Source organism: Cyclopterus lumpus, chromosome 8 (genome assembly GCF_009769545.1).
Source record: "Cyclopterus lumpus isolate fCycLum1 chromosome 8, fCycLum1.pri, whole genome shotgun sequence".
Taxonomy (NCBI): Eukaryota; Metazoa; Chordata; class Actinopteri; order Perciformes; family Cyclopteridae; genus Cyclopterus; species Cyclopterus lumpus.
In genome coordinates, this window is record NC_046973.1 from 1,215,966 (window position 1) to 1,235,327 (window position 19,362).

At 45.2% G+C, this 19,362-nt stretch overlaps 1 protein-coding gene across 3 annotated transcripts in view; it reads right to left on the reverse strand.

Annotated features, from left to right (window-relative positions):
* LOC117734643 (caskin-2-like) overlaps positions 1–14,987 on the reverse strand; it is a 64,146-nt gene extending 49,159 nt beyond the window's left edge. For all 3 annotated transcript variants that reach the window (XM_034538863.1, XM_034538862.1, XM_034538861.1), the window contains exons 1-2: positions 14,630–14,987; positions 6,856–7,112 (exon numbers count right to left, since the gene is read on the reverse strand). In XM_034538863.1, coding sequence (XP_034394754.1) covers positions 6,856–6,949 — 94 coding nt within the window. In that variant the 5' untranslated portion in view covers positions 6,950–7,112; positions 14,630–14,987. The remainder of the gene's footprint in view (positions 1–6,855; positions 7,113–14,629) is intronic.
* Positions 14,988–19,362: the final 4,375 nt, after the last annotated feature.

Below are 19,362 nucleotides of genomic sequence, written 5' to 3' on the forward strand. Positions count from 1 at the left end.
GCACACACACTGCACAACATACACACTACACAACTTAAAAAACACACACACGAAACACAGGACGGAGCCTCAAACTGGATTCACATTTGTCTTGTTTTCTTTTCAAAGCTTCTCTGAAGAGTGAGGAGGCTCTCACAAAGATCAGAGAAACACGAGGAGGCGAAATGAAATGTCAAGACGAGTCAAACGAGTCAAACCGAGTCAAACGAGTCAATATGTGTCAAACGAGTCAAACCGAGTCAAACAAGTCAAACCGAGTCAAGCTGAGTCAAACCGAGTCAATATGTGTCAAACCGAGTCAAGCCGAGTCAATATGTGTAAAACGAGTCAAACCGAGTCAGAGTCAAACCGAGTCAAGCTGAGTCAAACCGAGTCAATATGTGTCAAACCGAGTCAAGCCGAGTCAATATGTGTCAAACCGAGTCAAACCGAGTCAATATGTGTCAAACGAGTCAAGCCGAGTCAATATGTGTCAAACCGAGTCAAACCGAGTCAATATGTGTCAAACGAGTCAAACCGAGTCAATATGTGTCAAACGAGTCAAACCGAGTCAGAGTCAAGCCGAGTCAATATGTGTCAAACCGAGTCAAACCGAGTCAATATGTGTCAAACCGAGTCAATATGTGTCAAACGAGTCAAACCGAGTCAAACCGAGTCAATATGTGTCAAACGAGTCAAACCGAGTCAGAGTCAAGCCGAGTCAATATGTGTCAAACGAGTCAAACCGAGTCAAACAAGTCAAACCGAGTCAAGCCGAGTCAATATGTGTCAATATGTGTCAATGTGTGTAAATATGTGTCAATATGTGTCAAACGAGTCAAACCGAGTCAAACGAGTCTAACCGAGTCAGAGTCAAACCGAGTCAAACGAGTCTAACCGAGTCAGAGTCAAACCGAGTCAATATGTGTCAACCGAGTCAGAGTCAAACCAAGTCAAACGAGTCAAACCAAGTCAATATGTGTCAAACCGAGTCAAACCGACTCAAACCGAGTCAAAACGAGTCAATGTGTTAAACGAGTCAAACCGAGTCAAACAAGTCAAACCGAGTCAAACCGACTCAAACCGAGTCAAAACGAGTCAATGTGTTAAACGAGTCAAACCGAGTCAAACAAGTCAAACCGAGTCAAAACGAGTCAATGTGTCAAACGAGTCAAACCGAGTCAAACAAGTCAAACCGAGTCAAGCCGAGTCAATATGTGTCAATATGTGTCAAACGAGTCAAACCGAGTCAAGCTGAGTCAAACCGAGTCAATATGTGTCAAACCGAGTCAAGCCGAGTCAATATGTGTCAAACCGAGTCAAACCGAGTCAATATGTGTCAAACCGAGTCAAACCGAGTCAATATGTGTCAAACGAGTCAAACCGAGTCAAACCGAGTCAATATGTGTCAAACGAGTCAAACCGAGTCAGAGTCAAACCGAGTCAATATGTGTCAAACGAGTCAAACCGAGTCAAACAAGTCAAACCGAGTCAAAGTCAAACCAAGTCAATATGGGTCAAACGAGTCAAACCGAGTCAAACAAGTCAAACCGAGTCAAGCCGAGTCAAGCCGAGTCAATATGTGTCAATATGTGTCAATGTGTGTAAATATGTGTCAATATGTGTCAAACGAGTCAAACCGAGTCAAACAAGTCAAACCGAGTCAGAGTCAAACCAAGTCAATATGTGTCAAACGAGTCAAACCGAGTCAAACAAGTCAAACCGAGTCAAGCCGAGTCAATATGTGTCAATATGTGTCAATGTGTGTAAATATGTGTCAATATGTGTCAAACCGAGTCAAACGAGTCTAACCGAGTCAGAGTCAAACCGAGTCAAACGAGTCTAACCGAGTCAGAGTCAAACCGAGTCAATATGTGTCAAACGAGTCAAACCGAGTCAAACAAGTCAAACCGAGTCAAGCCGAGTCAATATGTGTCAATATGTGTCAATGTGTGTAAATATGTGTCAATATGTGTCAAACGAGTCAAACCGAGTCAAACAAGTCAAACCGAGTCAGAGTCAAACCAAGTCAATATGTGTCAAACGAGTTAAACCGAGTCAAACAAGTCAAACCGAGTCAAGCCGAGTCAATATGTGTCAATATGTGTCAATGTGTGTAAATATGTGTCAATATGTGTCAAACGAGTCAAACCGAGTCAAACGAGTCTAACCGAGTCAGAGTCAAACCGAGTCAAACGAGTCTAACCGAGTCAGAGTCAAACCGAGTCAATATGTGTCAACCGAGTCAGAGTCAAACCAAGTCAAACGAGTCAAACCAAGTCAATATGTGTCAAACCGAGTCAAACCGACTCAAACTGAGTCAAAACGAGTCAATGTGTCAAACGAGTCAAACCGAGTCAAACAAGTCAAACCGAGTCAAAACGAGTCAATGTGTCAAACGAGTCAAACCGAGTCAAACAAGTCAAACCGAGTCAAGCCGAGTCAATATGTGTCAATATGTGTCAATGTGTGTAAATATGTGTCAATATGTGTCAAACGAGTCAAACCGAGTCAAACAAGTCAAACCGAGTCAAGCCGAGTCAATATGTGTCAATATGTGTCAATGTGTGTAAATATGTGTCAAACGAGTCAAACCGAGTCAAACGAGTCTAACCGAGTCAGAGTCAAACCGAGTCAATATGTGTCAACCGAGTCAGAGTCAAACCAAGTCAAACGAGTCAAACCAAGTCAATGTGTCAAACCGAGTCAAAATGTGTCAAACGAGTCAAACCGAGTCAATATGTGTCAAACGAGTCAAGACAGATAGTGTTCTTCGTCATATTAGCTTCATATTAGTAATGTTATAATTAATTTGCAACTAATTATCATTATTAATTGTTTACTGTAGTTTTAATGTCGAAACAAAGACTCTCACGTTGTCCTTTTAAAACAGACTTTAAATAAATGTTCATTAAACATTTATATTTAAAAAAGAAAAAGACAACGAGCATTCATGGAGATACAGAAAATAATAATAATAATAATAATAATATTATAAAGCAGCTTTATTGCTGTCGACATCTCAGAGCTCATCAATCACAGAAATTAATGAAACTCATCATTTCCCGTATTTTAAAATATATCAACTTTAATATTTGGATTGTGCTTTAAAAACAGAAAACAGTTCTATGAATACTTTATAGAAAATGTAAACTGTTCTGGAATTAACTAAAAATAAGAGCTCAGAGAGGAGTGCTGAATCCTTCAAAATAAGAGCACTACAGAGCACTGTACGAAAAAACCACCACACACAGGAACAGCTTCTTCCCTCTGGGGGGCGCTACAGAGCACTGTACGAAAAAACCACCAGACACAGGAACAGCTTCTTCCCTCTGGGGGGCGCTACAGAGCACTGTACGAAAAAACCACCAGACACAGGAACAGCTTCTTCCCTCTGGGGGGCGCTACAGAGCACTGTACGAAAAAAACCACCAGACACAGGAACAGCTTCTTCCCTCTGGGGGGCGCTACAGAGCACTGTACGAAAAAACCACCAGACACAGGAACAGCTTCTTCCCTCTGGGGGCGCTACAGAGCACTGTACACTAAAACCACCAGACACAGGAACAGCTTCTTCCCTCTGGGGGGCGCTACAGAGCACTGTACACTAAAACCACCAGACACAGGAACAGCTTCTTCCCTCTGGGGGGCGCTACAGAGCACTGTACACTAAAACCACCAGACACAGGAACAGCTTCTTCCCTCTGGGGGGCGCTCTGATGAACGATTAATCACCTCCATCTGCACTACTTGCACTATCACCAATTTCTGCACTACATCCCCAATTCACTGTTGTTGTTTATGTTGTACATACATGTTGCTATTGTTGTCTTTAATGTCTTTATATTTATCCTGTCACTTGTAATTGTAATTTAAATATGTTGTACGATGAGAGTGTACGTTTAACCGGAGTCAAATTCCATGTATGTGCACACGTACATGGCCAATAAAGCTGATTCTGATTCTGATGATGTGTGCTTCTGACCCCCTTCCCCTGCCCGGCCCCCCCACAATGCTATAATTCCTGTTAATCCTGGCGGGACACCATCTGGGAGCTCCTTGTGATTCAGTGACAGCAGACAGTGAATCGGCAGATGTCAGGAGGACATAAAAACACAGGAAAGGTCCCGAAATATGGAGACAATGTGTCCTGAAATAGAGATAAAAGGTCCCGAAATATAGAGACAATGTGTCCTGAAATAGAGATAAAAGGTCCCGAAATATAGAGACAATGTGTCCTGAAATAGAGATAAAAGGTCCCGAAATATGGAGACAATGTGTCCTGAAATAGAGATAAAAGGTCCCGAAATATGGAGACAATGTGTCCTAAAATAGAGATAAAAGGTCCCGAAATATGGAGACAATGTGTCCTGAAATAGAGATAAAAGGTCCCGAAATATGGAGACAATGTGTCCTGAAATAGAGATAAAAGGTCCCGAAATATGGAGACAATGTGTCCTAAAATAGAGATAAAAGGTCCCGAAATATGGAGACAATGTGTCCTGAAATAGAGATAAAAGGTCCCGAAATATGGAGACAATGTGTCCTGAAATAGAGATAAAAGGTCCCGAAATATGGAGACAATGTGTCCTGAAATAGAGGTAAAAGGTTCCGAAATATGGAGACAATGTGTCCTGAAATAGAGATAAAAGGTCCCAAAATACAGACAATGTGTCCTGAAATAGAGATAAAAGGTTCCGAAATATAGAGATGAAAGGTCCTGAAATAGAGATAAAAGGTCCCGAAATATAGACAATGTGTCCTGAAATAGAGATAAAAGGTCCCGAAATATAGACAATGTGTCCTGAAATCTAGTGTTCATCTGGTCACATGACATCTATTGTTCATTCTGTACACATGACATCTATTGTTCATCTGGTCACATGACATCTATTGTTCATCTGGTCACATGACATCTATTGTTCACCTGGTAACATGACATCTATTGTTCATCTGGTCACATGACATCTAGTGTTCATCTGGTCACATGACATCTAGTGTTCATCTGGTCACATGACATCTAGTGTTCATCTGGTCACATGACATCTATTGTTCATCTGGTCACATGACATCTATTGTTCACCTGGTCACATGACATCTAGTGTTCATCTGGTCACATGACATCTAGTGTTCATCTGGTCACATGACATCTATTGTTCATCTGGTCACATGACATCTAGTGTTCATCTGGTCACATGACATCTAGTGTTCATCTGGTCACATGACATCTATTGTTCATCTGGTCACATGACATCTATTGTTCACCTGGTCACATGACATCTGGTCACATGACATCTATTGTTCACCTGGTCACATGACATCTAGTGTTCATCTGGTCACATGACATCTAGTGTTCATCTGGTCACATGACATCTATTGTTCACCTGGTCACATGACATCTGGTCACATGACATCTATTGTTCACCTGGTCACATGACATCTAGTGTTCATCTGGTCACATGACATCTATTGTTCATCTGGTCACATGACATCTATTGTTCACCTGGTCACATGACATCTGGTCACATGACATCTATTGTTCACCTGGTCACATGACATCTATTGTTCATCTGGTCACATGACATCTATTGTTCATCTGGTCACATGACATCTAGTGTTCATCTGGTCACATGACATCTATTGTTCATCTGGTCACATGACATCTATTGTTCACCTGGTCACATGACATCTAGTGTTCATCTGGTCACATGACATCTATTGTTCACCTGGTCACATGACATCTATTGTTCACCTGGTCACATGACATCTATTGTTCACCTGGTCACATGACATCTAGTGTTCATCTGGTCACATGACATCTAGTGTTCATCTGGTCACATGACATCTATTGTTCATCTGGTCACATGACATCTATTGTTCACCTGGTCACATGACATCTAGTGTTCATCTGGTCACATGACATCTATTGTTCACCTGGTCACATGACATCTAGTGTTCATCTGGTCACATGACATCTAGTGTTCATCTGGTCACATGACATCTATTCATCTGTCCATCCGGGGAGAGGGATCCTCCTCTGTTGCTCTCCTGAAGGTTTCTTACCTTTTTTACCATCACCATCATACAAACCATCAGAGAAACCATCAGAGGAACTATCAAAGAGACCATCAGAGGAACCATCAGAGGAACTATCAAAGAGACCATCAGAGGAACCATCAGAGGAACTATCAAAGAGACCTTCAGAGGAACCATCAGAGGAACTATCAAAGAGACCATCAGAGAAACCATCAGAGGAACTATCAAAGAGACCTTCAGAGGAACCATCAAAGAGACCATCAGAGAAACCATCAGAGGAACTATAAAAGAGACCATCAGAGGAACCATCAGAGGAACTATCAAAGAGACCATCAGAGGAACTATCAAAGAGACCATCAGAGGAACCATCAACGAGACCATCAGAGAAACCATCAGAGGAACTATCAAAGAGACCTTCAGAGGAACCATCAAAGAGACCATCAGAGAAACCATCAGAGGAACTATCAAAGAGACCATCAGAGGAACCATCAAAGAGACCATCAGAGAAACCATCAGAGGAACTATCAAAGAGACCATCAGAGGAACTATCAAAGAGACCATCAGAGGAACCATCAAAGAGACCATCAGAGGAACCATCAGAGGAACTATCAGAGGAACCACCAGAGGAACTATCAGAGGAACCATCAGAGTAAGAGACAAGAATAATTTGTTTATGTTCATCATCATGTTGTTATTGTCTGTTCTTTTCTCATCTCTAATCCCACTTCAGACTAGACTGTGTTGAACCAGGTCTTCATGGATCCACCCTGGACAGGAGCCCGGGAGACCCCCTTTTGGTTATCAGCCGTATTTCAGAATAAAAGCTTGGGGTGTACTCACTGTTCCGGTTGGCTTTGAGCTTGGAGAGCAGCTTCTGGGTGGACAGCAGGTCTCCGGTCTTCACCGCCTGCAGCAGGTCCTGCTCCTTTCCCATGCTCCTACTTCTGCTCCTCGGATCTGAACCGGGCTTCTTTAGGTCCACTTCAAAGCCCCATGCTGAGCGTTGTGGACATGGAGACCTGCCTCAGGTAGGACCCCCCCCCACCCCCCCCAGGCGGACCGCCAGGAAGCAGAACCAGACTCAGAGTGGTTCAGGACTGAAAAAGAGGAGAGAACCCAGATCAGAGAGAATCCAGTAACAGGATGACGGCTCTGGGTTCAGGAGCATCTTCTAAACCCCAAATCCAGTCCTGAATCCACTTATCAGATCCTGATCCCGTCTAATCCCTCATCGGACCCAATCCGCTTCAAGTCTCTTTTTAGGAAACGAGAGCCGCAAGAAAAGAACGGCTGAAATATTTGATCTCAGCTGTTTACTGTTGGAGGTCAGAGGTCACGAGACATTAAAGATTATTATTGACACTCAGAAAGTGAAACACACACACACACACAGACACACACACACACACACACGCTCACACACAGATACACACACACACACGCTCACACACACACACACAGATACACACACACACACACACGCACACAGACACAGATACACAGACACACACACAGATACACACACAGATACACACACACACACAGATACACACACAGATACACACACACACACAGATACACACACAGATACACACACACAGATACACACACAGATACACACACACACACAGATACACACACAGATACACACACGCAGATACACACACACACACACACACACAGATACACACACGCTCACACAGATACACAGACACACACACGCTCACACACACAGACACACACATGCTCACACACACACACACACACACAGATACACACACACACACAGATACACAGACACACACAGATACACAGATACACACACAGATACACAAACACACAGACAGATACACAGACACACACAGATACACAGACACACACACACAGATACACAGATACACACACAGATACACAGACACACACACACAGATACACAGACACACACACAGATACACAGACACACACACAGATACACCGACACACACAAGCTCACACACGCACACACAGATACACACACACACACACAGACACACACACGCTAACACACACACACACACAGATACACAAACACACACACGCTCACACAGATACACAGACACACATACGCTCACACACAGATACACAGACACACACACACACACAGATACACACACACACACACACAACACACACACAGACACACACACGCTCACACACACACACACACATACACACACATACACACAACACACACACAGACACACACACACACACACATACACACACAACACACACACAGAGATACACACACACAACACACACAGAGACACACACACGCTCACACACACACACACACATACACACAACACACACACAGAGACACGCACACACAACACACACAGAACACACACACAGAGACACACACACACAACACACACAGAGACACACACACACACACACAGACACACACACACACACAGACACACACACACAACACACACACAGAGACACACACACACACACACAGACACACACACACACACACACACAACACACACAGAGACACACACACTCACACACACAACACACACAGAGACACACACACACACACACAGACACACACACACAGACACACACACACAACACACACAGACTCACACAACACACACAGAGACACACACACACACACACACAGACACACACACACACACACACAGAGACACACACACACTCACACACACACACACACACACAACACACACACAGAGACACACACACACACAACACACACAGAGACACACACACAGATACACAGACACAAACTTTAACTGCACTAACTCAGTTATTTGTAATTTTTAAACCCGAGCAGACCTGAGGGGGAACCACCTGACTCCCCCATAATACCTCCCATCATGCCCCCATAATACCTCCCATCATGTTGCCCCTCCCATCATGCCCCCCATAATACCTCCCATCATGTTGCCCCTCCCATCATGCCCCCCATAATACCTCCCATCATGTTGCCCCTCCCATCATGCCCCCATAATACCTCCCATCATGTTGCCCCTCCCATCATGCCCCCATAATACCTCCCATCATGTTGCCCCTCCCCATCATGCCCCCATAATACCTCCCATCATGTTGCCCCTCCCATCATGCCCCCATAATACCTCCCATCATGTTGCCCCTCCCCATCATGCCCCCATAATACCTCCCATCATGTTGCCCCTCCCCATCATGCCCCCCCATAATACCTCCCATCATGTTGCCCCTCCCCATCATGCCCCCCATTATACCCCCAATCATGTCGCCCCATCATGTCGCCCCCTTCCCCATCATCATGTCGCCCCCTTCCCCATCATCATGTCGCCCCATCATCATGTCCCCCCACCATCATGTCGCCCCCTTCCCCATCATCATGTCGCCCCCTTCCCCCCCATCATGTCGCCCCCTTCCCCATCATCATGTCGCCCCATCATCATGTCCCCCCACCATCATGTCGCCCCCTCCCCCATCATCATATCGCCCCCTTCCCCCCCATCATGTCGCCCCCTTCCCCATCATCATGTCGCCCCATCATCATGTCCCCCCACCATCATGTTGCCCCCTTCCCCCCCATCATGTCGCCCCCTTCCCCATCATCATGTCGCCCCATCCCCCATCATCATGTCGCCCCCTTCCCCCCCATCATGTCGCCCCCTCCCCCATCATCATGTCGCCCCATCCCCCATCATCATGTTGCCCCATCCCCCATCATCATGTCGCCCCCTTCCCCATCATCATGTCGCCCCCTTCCCCCCCATCATGTCGCCCCCTTCCCCATCATCATGTCGCCCCATCATCATGTCCCCCCACCATCATGTCGCCCCCTTCCCCATCATCATGTCGCCCCATCATCATGTCCCCCCACCATCATGTCGCCCCCTTCCCCATCATCATGTCGCCCCATCCCCCATCATCATGTTGCCCCCTCCCCCATCATCATGTCGCCCCATCCCCCATTATCATGTTGCCCCCTCCCCCATCATCATGTCGCCCCGTTCCCCATCATCATGTCGCCCCATCCCCCATCATCATGTCGCCCCCTTCCCCCCCATCATGTCGCCCCCTTCCCCATCATCATGTCCCCCATCATCATGTCGCCCCCATCATGTCGCCCCATCCCCCATCATCATGTCGCCCCCTTCCCCATCATCATGTCGCCCCCTTCCCCCCATCATGTCGCCCCCTTCCCCATCATCATGTCGCCCCATCATCATGTCCCCCCCCATCATGTCGCCCCCTTCCCCATCATCATGTCGCCCCATCCCCCATCATCATGTTGCCCCCTCCCCCATCATCATGTCGCCCCATCATCATGTCCCCCCACCATCATGTCGCCCCCTCCCCCATCATGTCGCCCCATCATCATGTCGCCCCTCCCCCATCATCATGTCGCCCCCTCCCCCATCATCATGTCGCCCCATCCCCCATCATCATGTCCCCCCACCATCATGTCGCCCCCTCCCCCACCATCATGTCGCCCCCTCCCCCATCATCATGTCGCCCCCTCCCCATCATCATGTCGCTCCATCCCCCATCATCATGTCCCCCCACCATCATGTCGCCCCCTCCCCCACCATCATGTCGCCCCCTTCCCCCCATCATGTCGCCCCCTTCCCCCCCATCATGTCGCCCCATCCCCCATCATCATGTCCCCCCACCATCATGTCGCCCCCTCCCCCATCATGTCGCCCCCTCATCATGTCGCCCCCTCATCATGTCCCCCCATCATCATGTCGCCCCCATCATGTCGCCCCCTCCCCCATCATCATGTCGCCCCCTCATCATGTCGCCCCCTCATCATGTCCCCCCCATCATGTCGCCCCCTTCCCCATCATCATGTCGCCCCCTCATCATGTCGCCCCCTCATCATGTCGCCCCCATCATGTCGCCCCCTCCCCCATCATCATATCGCCCCCCTCCCCCACCATCATGTCGCCCCCTCCCCCATCATCATGTCGCCCCCTCCCCCATCATCATGTCGCCCCCCCATCATGTCGCCCCCTCCCCCCATCATCATGTCGCCCCCTCATCATGTCGCTCCCTCCCCCATCATATCGCCCCCTCCCCCATCATCATATCGCCCCCCTCCCCCACCATCATGTCGCCCCCTCCCCCATCATCATGTCGCCCCCTCCCCCATCATCATGTCGCCCCCCCATCATGTCGCCCCCTCCCCCCATCATCATGTCGCCCCCTCATCATGTCGCTCCCTCCCCCATCATATCGCCCCCCTCCCCCACCATCATGTCCCCCCACCATCATGTCGCCCCCTCCCCCATCATCATGTCGCCCCCTCCCCCTATCATGTCGCCCCCTCCCCCATCATATCGCCCCCCTCCCCCACCATCATGTCCCCCCACCATCATGTCGCCCCCTCCCCCCATCATCATGTCGCCCCCTCCCCCATCATCATATCGCCCCCCTCCCCCACCATCATGTCCCCCCCCCCATCATGTCGCCCCCTCCCCCATCATCATGTCGCCCCCCCTCAGGCTGTGGCAGAGCACCAGCTACTTAAACTCTTCCAGCTCGCTGCACAGGAACAACTCTCAGCTACAAGAGGACAGGGTCCAGGTCTCTGCACGAGGACAGGGTCCAGGTCTCTGCACGAGGACAGGGTCCAGGTCTCTGCAAGAGAACAGGGTCCAGGTCTCTGCACGAGGACAGGGTCCAGGTCTCTGCAAGAGAACAGGGTCCAGGTCTCGGCATGAGGACACGGTCCAGGTCTCTGCACGAGGACAGGGTCCAGGTCTCTGCACGAGGACAGGGTCTAGGTCTCTGCAAGAGAACAGGGTCCAGGTCTCTGCACGAGGACACGGTCCAGGTCTCTGCACGAGGACACGGTCCAGGTCTCTGCACGAGGACAGGGTCCAGGTCTCTGCACGAGGACAGGGTCCAGGTCTCTCCACGAGGACAGGGTCCAGGTCTCTGCACGAGGACAGGGTCCAGGTCTCTGCAAGAGAACAGGGTCCAGGTCTCTGCACGAGGACACGGTCCAGGTCTCTGCAAGAGAACAGGGTCCAGGTCTCTGCACAAGGACACGGTCCAGGTCTCTGCACGAGGACAAGGTCCAGGTCTCTGCACGAGGACAAGGTCCAGGTCTCTCCACAAGGACAGGGTCCAGGTCTCTGCACGAGGACAGGGTCCAGGTCTCTGCAAGAGAACAGGGTCCAGGTCTCGGCATGAGGACAAGGTCCAGGTCTCTGCAAGAGAATAGGGTCCAGGTCTCTGCAAGAGAACAGGGTCCAGGTCTCTGCACGAGGACAGGGTCCAGGTCTCTGCAAGAGAACAGGGTCCAGGTCTCTGCACGAGGACACGGTCCAGGTCTCTGCACGAGGACAGGGTCCAGGTCTCTGCACGAGGACAGGGTCCAGGTCTCTGCACGAGGACACGGTCCAGGTCTCTGCACGAGGACAGGGTCCAGGTCTCTGCACGAGGACACGGTCCAGGTCTCTGCACGAGGACAGGGTCCAGGTCTCTGCAAGAGAACAGGGTCCAGGTCTTGGCATGAGGACAAGGTCCAGGTCTCTGCACGAGGACAGGGTCCAGGTCTCTGCAAGAGAACAGGGTCCAGGTCTCTGCACGAGGACACGGTCCAGGTCTCTGCACGAGGACAGGGTCCAGGTCTCTGCACGAGGACAGGGTCCAGGTCTCTGCACGAGGACAGGGTCCAGGTCTCTGCATGAGGACAAGGTCCAGGTCTCTCCACGAGGACAGGGTCCAGGTCTCTGCACGAGGACAGGGTCCAGGTCTCTGCAAGAGAACAGGGTCCAGGTCTCTGCACGAGGACAGGGTCCAGGTCTCTGCAAGAGAACAGGGTCCAGGTCTCTGCACGAGGACACGGTCCAGGTCTCTGCACGAGGACAAGGTCCAGGTCTCTGCACGAGGACAAGGTCCAGGTCTCTCCACGAGGACAGGGTCCAGGTCTCTGCACGAGGACAGGGTCCAGGTCTCTGCAAGAGAACAGGGTCCAGGTCTCGGCATGAGGACAAGGTCCAGGTCTCTGCAAGAGAATAGGGTCCAGGTCTCTGCAAGAGAACAGGGTCCAGGTCTCTGCACGAGGACAGGGTCCAGGTCTCTGCAAGAGAACAGGGTCCAGGTCTCTGCACGAGGACACGGTCCAGGTCTCTGCACGAGGACAGGGTCCAGGTCTCTGCACGAGGACACGGTCCAGGTCTCTGCACGAGGACAAGGTCCAGGTCTCTGCACGAGGACAAGGTTCAGGTCTCTCCACAAGGACAGGGTCCAGGTCTCTGCAAGAGAACAGGGTCCAGGTCTCTGCACGAGGACACGGTCCAGGTCTCTGCACGAGGACAGGGTCCAGGTCTCTGCACGAGGACAGGGTCCAGGTCTCTCCACAAGGACAGGGTCCAGGTCTCTGCACGAGGACAGGGTCCAGGTCTCTGCAAGAGAACAGGGTCCAGGTCTCTGCACGAGGACACAGTCCAGGTTTCTGCACGAGGACACGGTCCAGGTCTCTGCACGAGGACACGGTCCAGGTCTCTGCACGAGGACAGGGTCCCGGCTGCAGCAGAAGGCCTCAAAGAAACAACAACAACAACAACAACAACCAAAGTGTTGCTGCACACAGAACGGAGCCGGATCACTGAGTCCACATAGACATGGCGGTCTGCTTGCTCTGTCCTGGTTGCAACTGGTTTCATTACATAACCAGCAGCCCCCCACCCCCCCATGAAGCCCCGCCCCCATCAAGCTCCGCCCCCCAGGCCTTCCACTGCGTCATGACAGGAGGAACAAATCACTCCTCAAACAAGAACCTCTTGACAGCTCGTGACGTCACGGTGAAGCGTCATGGGAATTCACCAACTGAGTGTTTACACAACAAGTGTTGACACTTTATGTTTACACAACAAGTGTTGACACTTTATGATTACACAACAAGTGTTGACACTTTATGATTACACAACAAGTGTTGACACTTTATGATTACACAACAAGTGTTGACACTTACATCTTCACAAGCTTCGATGTGAGCCCTTTATGTAGACCTGGTTCCGGACCAGATCCCGGTCCCAGAGTCACTAGATCTAACTTCCCGGCGTCATAAAGCAGGTAAACTCAACACGACGCGTGTTTCCGGCCGCGGCGCCTCGGAGCCGAGCGTCTCCGAGCGTCTCCGAGCGTCTCCGAGCGAGATCTTCGATCAGAAGGACCGCGATGGGGGGGACCCGGTTCCGGTCCCGACCCCAAATGCTCCCCGCGTACGTTGAAGTAAGTTAACGGCGTGTTTCACCGGTTGAATACTACAACAGTTCGTGTACTAATACACAACTCGTGTACTAATACACAACTCGTGTACTAATACACAACTCGTGTACTAATACACAACTCGTGAACTAATAACTCGTGTACTAATACACGGCTCGTGTACTAATACACGGCTCGTGAACGCGGCTCGCGACGGGAGTGTTTAGGGGAGTGAACGGTGGAGCCGCGGCCGGAGTCCGGCGAGCCGACGACGGGCGACCTTTGCACCGAAGCGGGCGGGAGTTCTCCGTCGGGACCGTTTTCTTTAAAGCACATCTGCGGTAGTATGAGTTGCAGTCTCCGGTGAACCGGACTACGTTACCTGGGTCGCGGTTTGGGGAGTGAAAGCACCGCAGAAACTCTCCGCGTCCCGAGATTTTCACGGACCAGTTTTATGAAGAAAAAAAAGAAAGAAAAAACTCTCCAGAGCAGTTTTATTTATTCCTTGTGTTGATATTCCAGAAAAAAGAAAATCGAGTTTTTATATTCCAGGAATGTTGATACTTCAAAACGTGTTGGATTAAAGTTTAATTAAAGTACAGATTTGTGTACTTTTAGAGTTTTTTTTAGTACTTTTTCGTGCGACGCATCGCGAGTTGACGCTCCTCCCGGTTTTCCCTCTGCTCCCTGAATGCCACATTCTCTCCGCTCCGTTCTTCGGAACGTGGACGCGGTGTCAAGTTACACCCGACGACAGACAGAACATCCGGTCCGGCCCTTCACAATAATCGCCGACAAAGCAATATCTATTCCACAAAATTGAATTGAGTCACTTCTTTTAACCGTGTGCTAAATATATATATATATATATATATATATATATATATATAACTTTTAAAATATATATTAGTCGTTAATTGATTAGTTAATGAACATGATGATCGAATAATCTCCTCCAAATATTACTATAATAATAGTCATATCATAATAATAATAATGATAATAAGTATTCATATTAATATTATTATAAAAATAATGATAATACCAATAATTTAAAATTTAAAACTAATAGTAACAACAACAATAATAAAAACAATAATTATTATTAATATTATGTCATTATGCCACAGGTCGTGGTGCGTTCAGGGTAGTGGTCCACATATGTTGCTGTTAAGATTAAATATACCTGCAAACATGTTCGATTAATAAAAAAAAGATATTAAACTTTGACATTCGTGGTTTTGTTTTGAAAGAACCGTTTCCGGTTTAGTTCCGTCTCTCGTTGTTGAGCTTTATTGAATATTATAATATCCTACTTTCTTTCATCTCGCTCTTTCCAGAAAGAGAAGGCGCTATTTCATTTGGTTGTTCAGGTGATTTCGATATTTTAAAATGTATTAAATTCATTAATCCCAGGTCTGAATATTAATATAAATATAATTTAACAGGCTTTTATAATTTCACTTTTGTTTAGCTTTATGTTATATCAAGATATTATTATAATTATCTTTATTATATTAGTTTAATCTCAGACCACTGGGGGCATCAGATCTGACTTATTCTAAGTACATTCAAAACTATTTTAAAAGGATTTACTAATACTAATAGTTACTTTTAGATCAAGATTGCATTCTTTGTTTAATTGAGTTTTCTCAATAAAAAAACCTGCAACAGTTTTATTGTTAATAATAATATTATTTAATGCAAATTAGTGTTTTCTTTTCTGCGACAGCATTTAAGACATCAATAACAAAGGAACGGTAATGATAATATTGATAGTAATAGTAATATTAATAATTACGAACATTAAAATGCAAAAAATAAAAAATATGATAATGATGATAAAAATTAAAACCACAATAATAATGATAATGATCATTATTATTATTATTATTATTATGGTGGTTGTTTAGTATCTTGTGAAAATAAAAGCTCTAATGTTTCAGAATGTGCAACACTTTAATTACAGAACATTTCTTCTGGTTTATGTATTGATCTTTAATAAGAGCTCTCTGCTTCCATCTAGCGGACAGACTGAGTGTCTCCACTCTGACGTCTTCTGTCTCTTGTCTCTTTGTCTCTTCGTCTTCTGTCTCTTGTCTCTTTGTCTCTTCGTCTTCTGTCTCTTTGTCTTCTGTCTCTTTGTCTTCTGTCTCTTTGTCTCTTTGTCTTCTGTCTCTTTGTCTCTTCGTCTTCTGTCTCTTTGTCTTCTGTCTCTTTGTCTTCTATCTCTTTGTCTCTTCGTCTTCTGTCTCTTTGTCTTCTGTCTCTTTGTCTCTTTGTCTTCTGTCTCTTTGTCTCTTTGTCTTCTGTCTCTTTGTCTCTTTGTCTTCTGTCTCTTTGTCTTCTGTCTCTTTGTCTTCTGTCTCTTTGTCTCTTTGTCTTCTGTCTCTTTGTCTCTTCGTCTTCTGTCTCTTTGTCTTCTGTCTCTTTGTCTTCTATCTCTTTGTCTCTTCGTCTTCTGTCTCTTTGTCTCTTCGTCTTCTGTCTCTTTGTCTTATAATAAAAATCACTTTGACTCCTTGAAAGCTTCGGACAGAAAAAAAAGGACAACGATTGATTTGAAGGAACAAACCTGTGATAATAAATTATCTATGATATCTCATATTTAAATATATAATTATAATATATTCAGTGTATCTCATATATAATTATAATATATATAAAATGTATCTCATATATAAATATATAATATTATATTCAGTGTATCTCATATATAAATATATAATTATAATATATATAATGTATCTCATATATAAATATATAATATATTCTGTGTATCTCATATATAATTATAATATATATAATGTATCTCATATATAAATATATAATAATATATTCAATGTATCTCATATATAAATATATAATTATAATATATATAATGTATCTCATATATAAATATCTAATAATATATTCAGTGTATCTCATATATAAATATATAATTATATATTCAGTGTATCTCATATAATTATAATATATATAATGTATCTCATATATAAATATATAATAATATATTCAGTGTATCTCATATATAAATATATAATTATAATATATTCAGTGTATCTCATATAATTATAATATATATAATGTATCTCATATATAAATATCTAATAATATATTCAGTGTATCTCATATATAAATATATAATTATATATTCAGTGTATCTCATATAATTATAATATATATAATGTATCTCATATATAAATATATAATAATATATTCAGTGTATCTCATATATAAATATATTATAATATATTCAGTGTATCTCATATATAATTATAATATATATAATGTATCTCATATATAAATATATAATAATATATTCAGTGTATCTCATATATAATTATAATATATATAATGTATCTCATATATAAATATGTAATAATATATTCAGTGTATCTCATATATAATTATAATATATATAATGTATCTCATATATAAATATATAATAATATATTCAGTGTATCTCATATATAAATATATAATCATAAACCATTCACACTTACGGGCCGTTTAACCTGAGCTGATGTCTTTGGACTGTGGGAGGAACCGGAGAACCCAAAGGGAACCCACGCTGCCACGGGAGAACGTGCAGAAGAACCCTCTTGTGAGGAGACAATGCTGACCACTGCCCCTATTATTATTATTATTATTATTATTATTATTATAATTATTATATAATTATTTTTAATAATGATATAAGATGTAATTTACTTCAGTAAAAACATGAATACCAAAGTGTAGAAGTACTCGGTTACAACATAAAGTAAAAGTACACAAGTATCATCATTAAAATATCAACTTCCAACAGTAAAAGTACTTATGAATAATATGTTATAACAGAAACAATAATACTACATAATAATAATAAATAATACACGTTAAATAAAGATGGAGCTTATTTAAATGACTTTATATACTGCTTGTAGTTTAATGTATAATACAAAATACTCAAAGTACCTCAGATGTATACCAAAGTCTGGTACTTTAGTAAATGTTTATATGTATTTCATATTTGAGTGTTATCAGAGTTTATACTCTACTTCCAATATTTGTATTGCTATAATCATTACAAAAAAATAATTAACAAATAATTATTCACATTACTAAATCATCACAATCTGCACTCAAAGAAATATTTATTTATTGTCATGAAAAAAAACACAATTCATTTAAAAAATAAAACTCTAAATAAATAAGACTCAATTAAGCAGATTCATCAGATGTGACCAAATAAAACACTACTGTACCCACAATGCAACATTTCCTAAGGAGGTTTTTATAAATTTTAAGGAAAAAAAGTGTAATACTTTCAGGAAGTTACATTATGAATTAAAACATGTTTTTTTGTTTTTTATTCTAATCTTTCAAGAAATAAATTCCAAAAAGACAAAATTCGTAATACTTTGTTATAAAAGATGACGTTACCCAGAATGCAGCACTTTGTTATTGTAGCCCCCCTCTCAGTAGCTGTTCCAGGGGCCTCATCCCCCTGTTGCATTGAAAAAGGCTCAACTCCCATGCATTAATATAAATATATATCCCGGGTTAAACCCTTCGTGTACTTTATAAATATAGCAGGTTGCTAACAGCGGAATTCCACCCCGACACGGGGGATTAACACACATGAACATTTAATCCAACACTTCAAGGGGAACAGGAAACCCACAACAATACCCGGGCTAACAGTCCGTGCTCGGGCTGGTTGGAGCTCATGTAAACCCTCCTCATCACGGGGGTCAGTACTCACGGTCCCCAGAGAGAGCGATGGCTGCAGTCCTAAACCCTCCTCATCACGGGGGTCAGTGCTCACGGTCCCCAGAGAGAGCGATGGCTGCAGTCCTAAACCCTCCTCATCACGGGGGTCAGTACTCACGGTCCCCCAGAGAGAGCGATGGCTGCAGTCCTAAACCCTCCTCATCACGGGGGTCAGTGCTCACGGTCCCCAGAGAGAGCGATGGCTGCAGTCCTAAACCCTCCTCATCACGGGGGTCAGTACTCACGGTCCCCAGAGAGAGCGATGGCTGCAGTCCTAAACCCTCCTCATCACGGGGGTCAGTACTCACGGTCCCCAGAGAGAGCGATGGCTGCAGTCCTAAACCCTCCTCATCACGG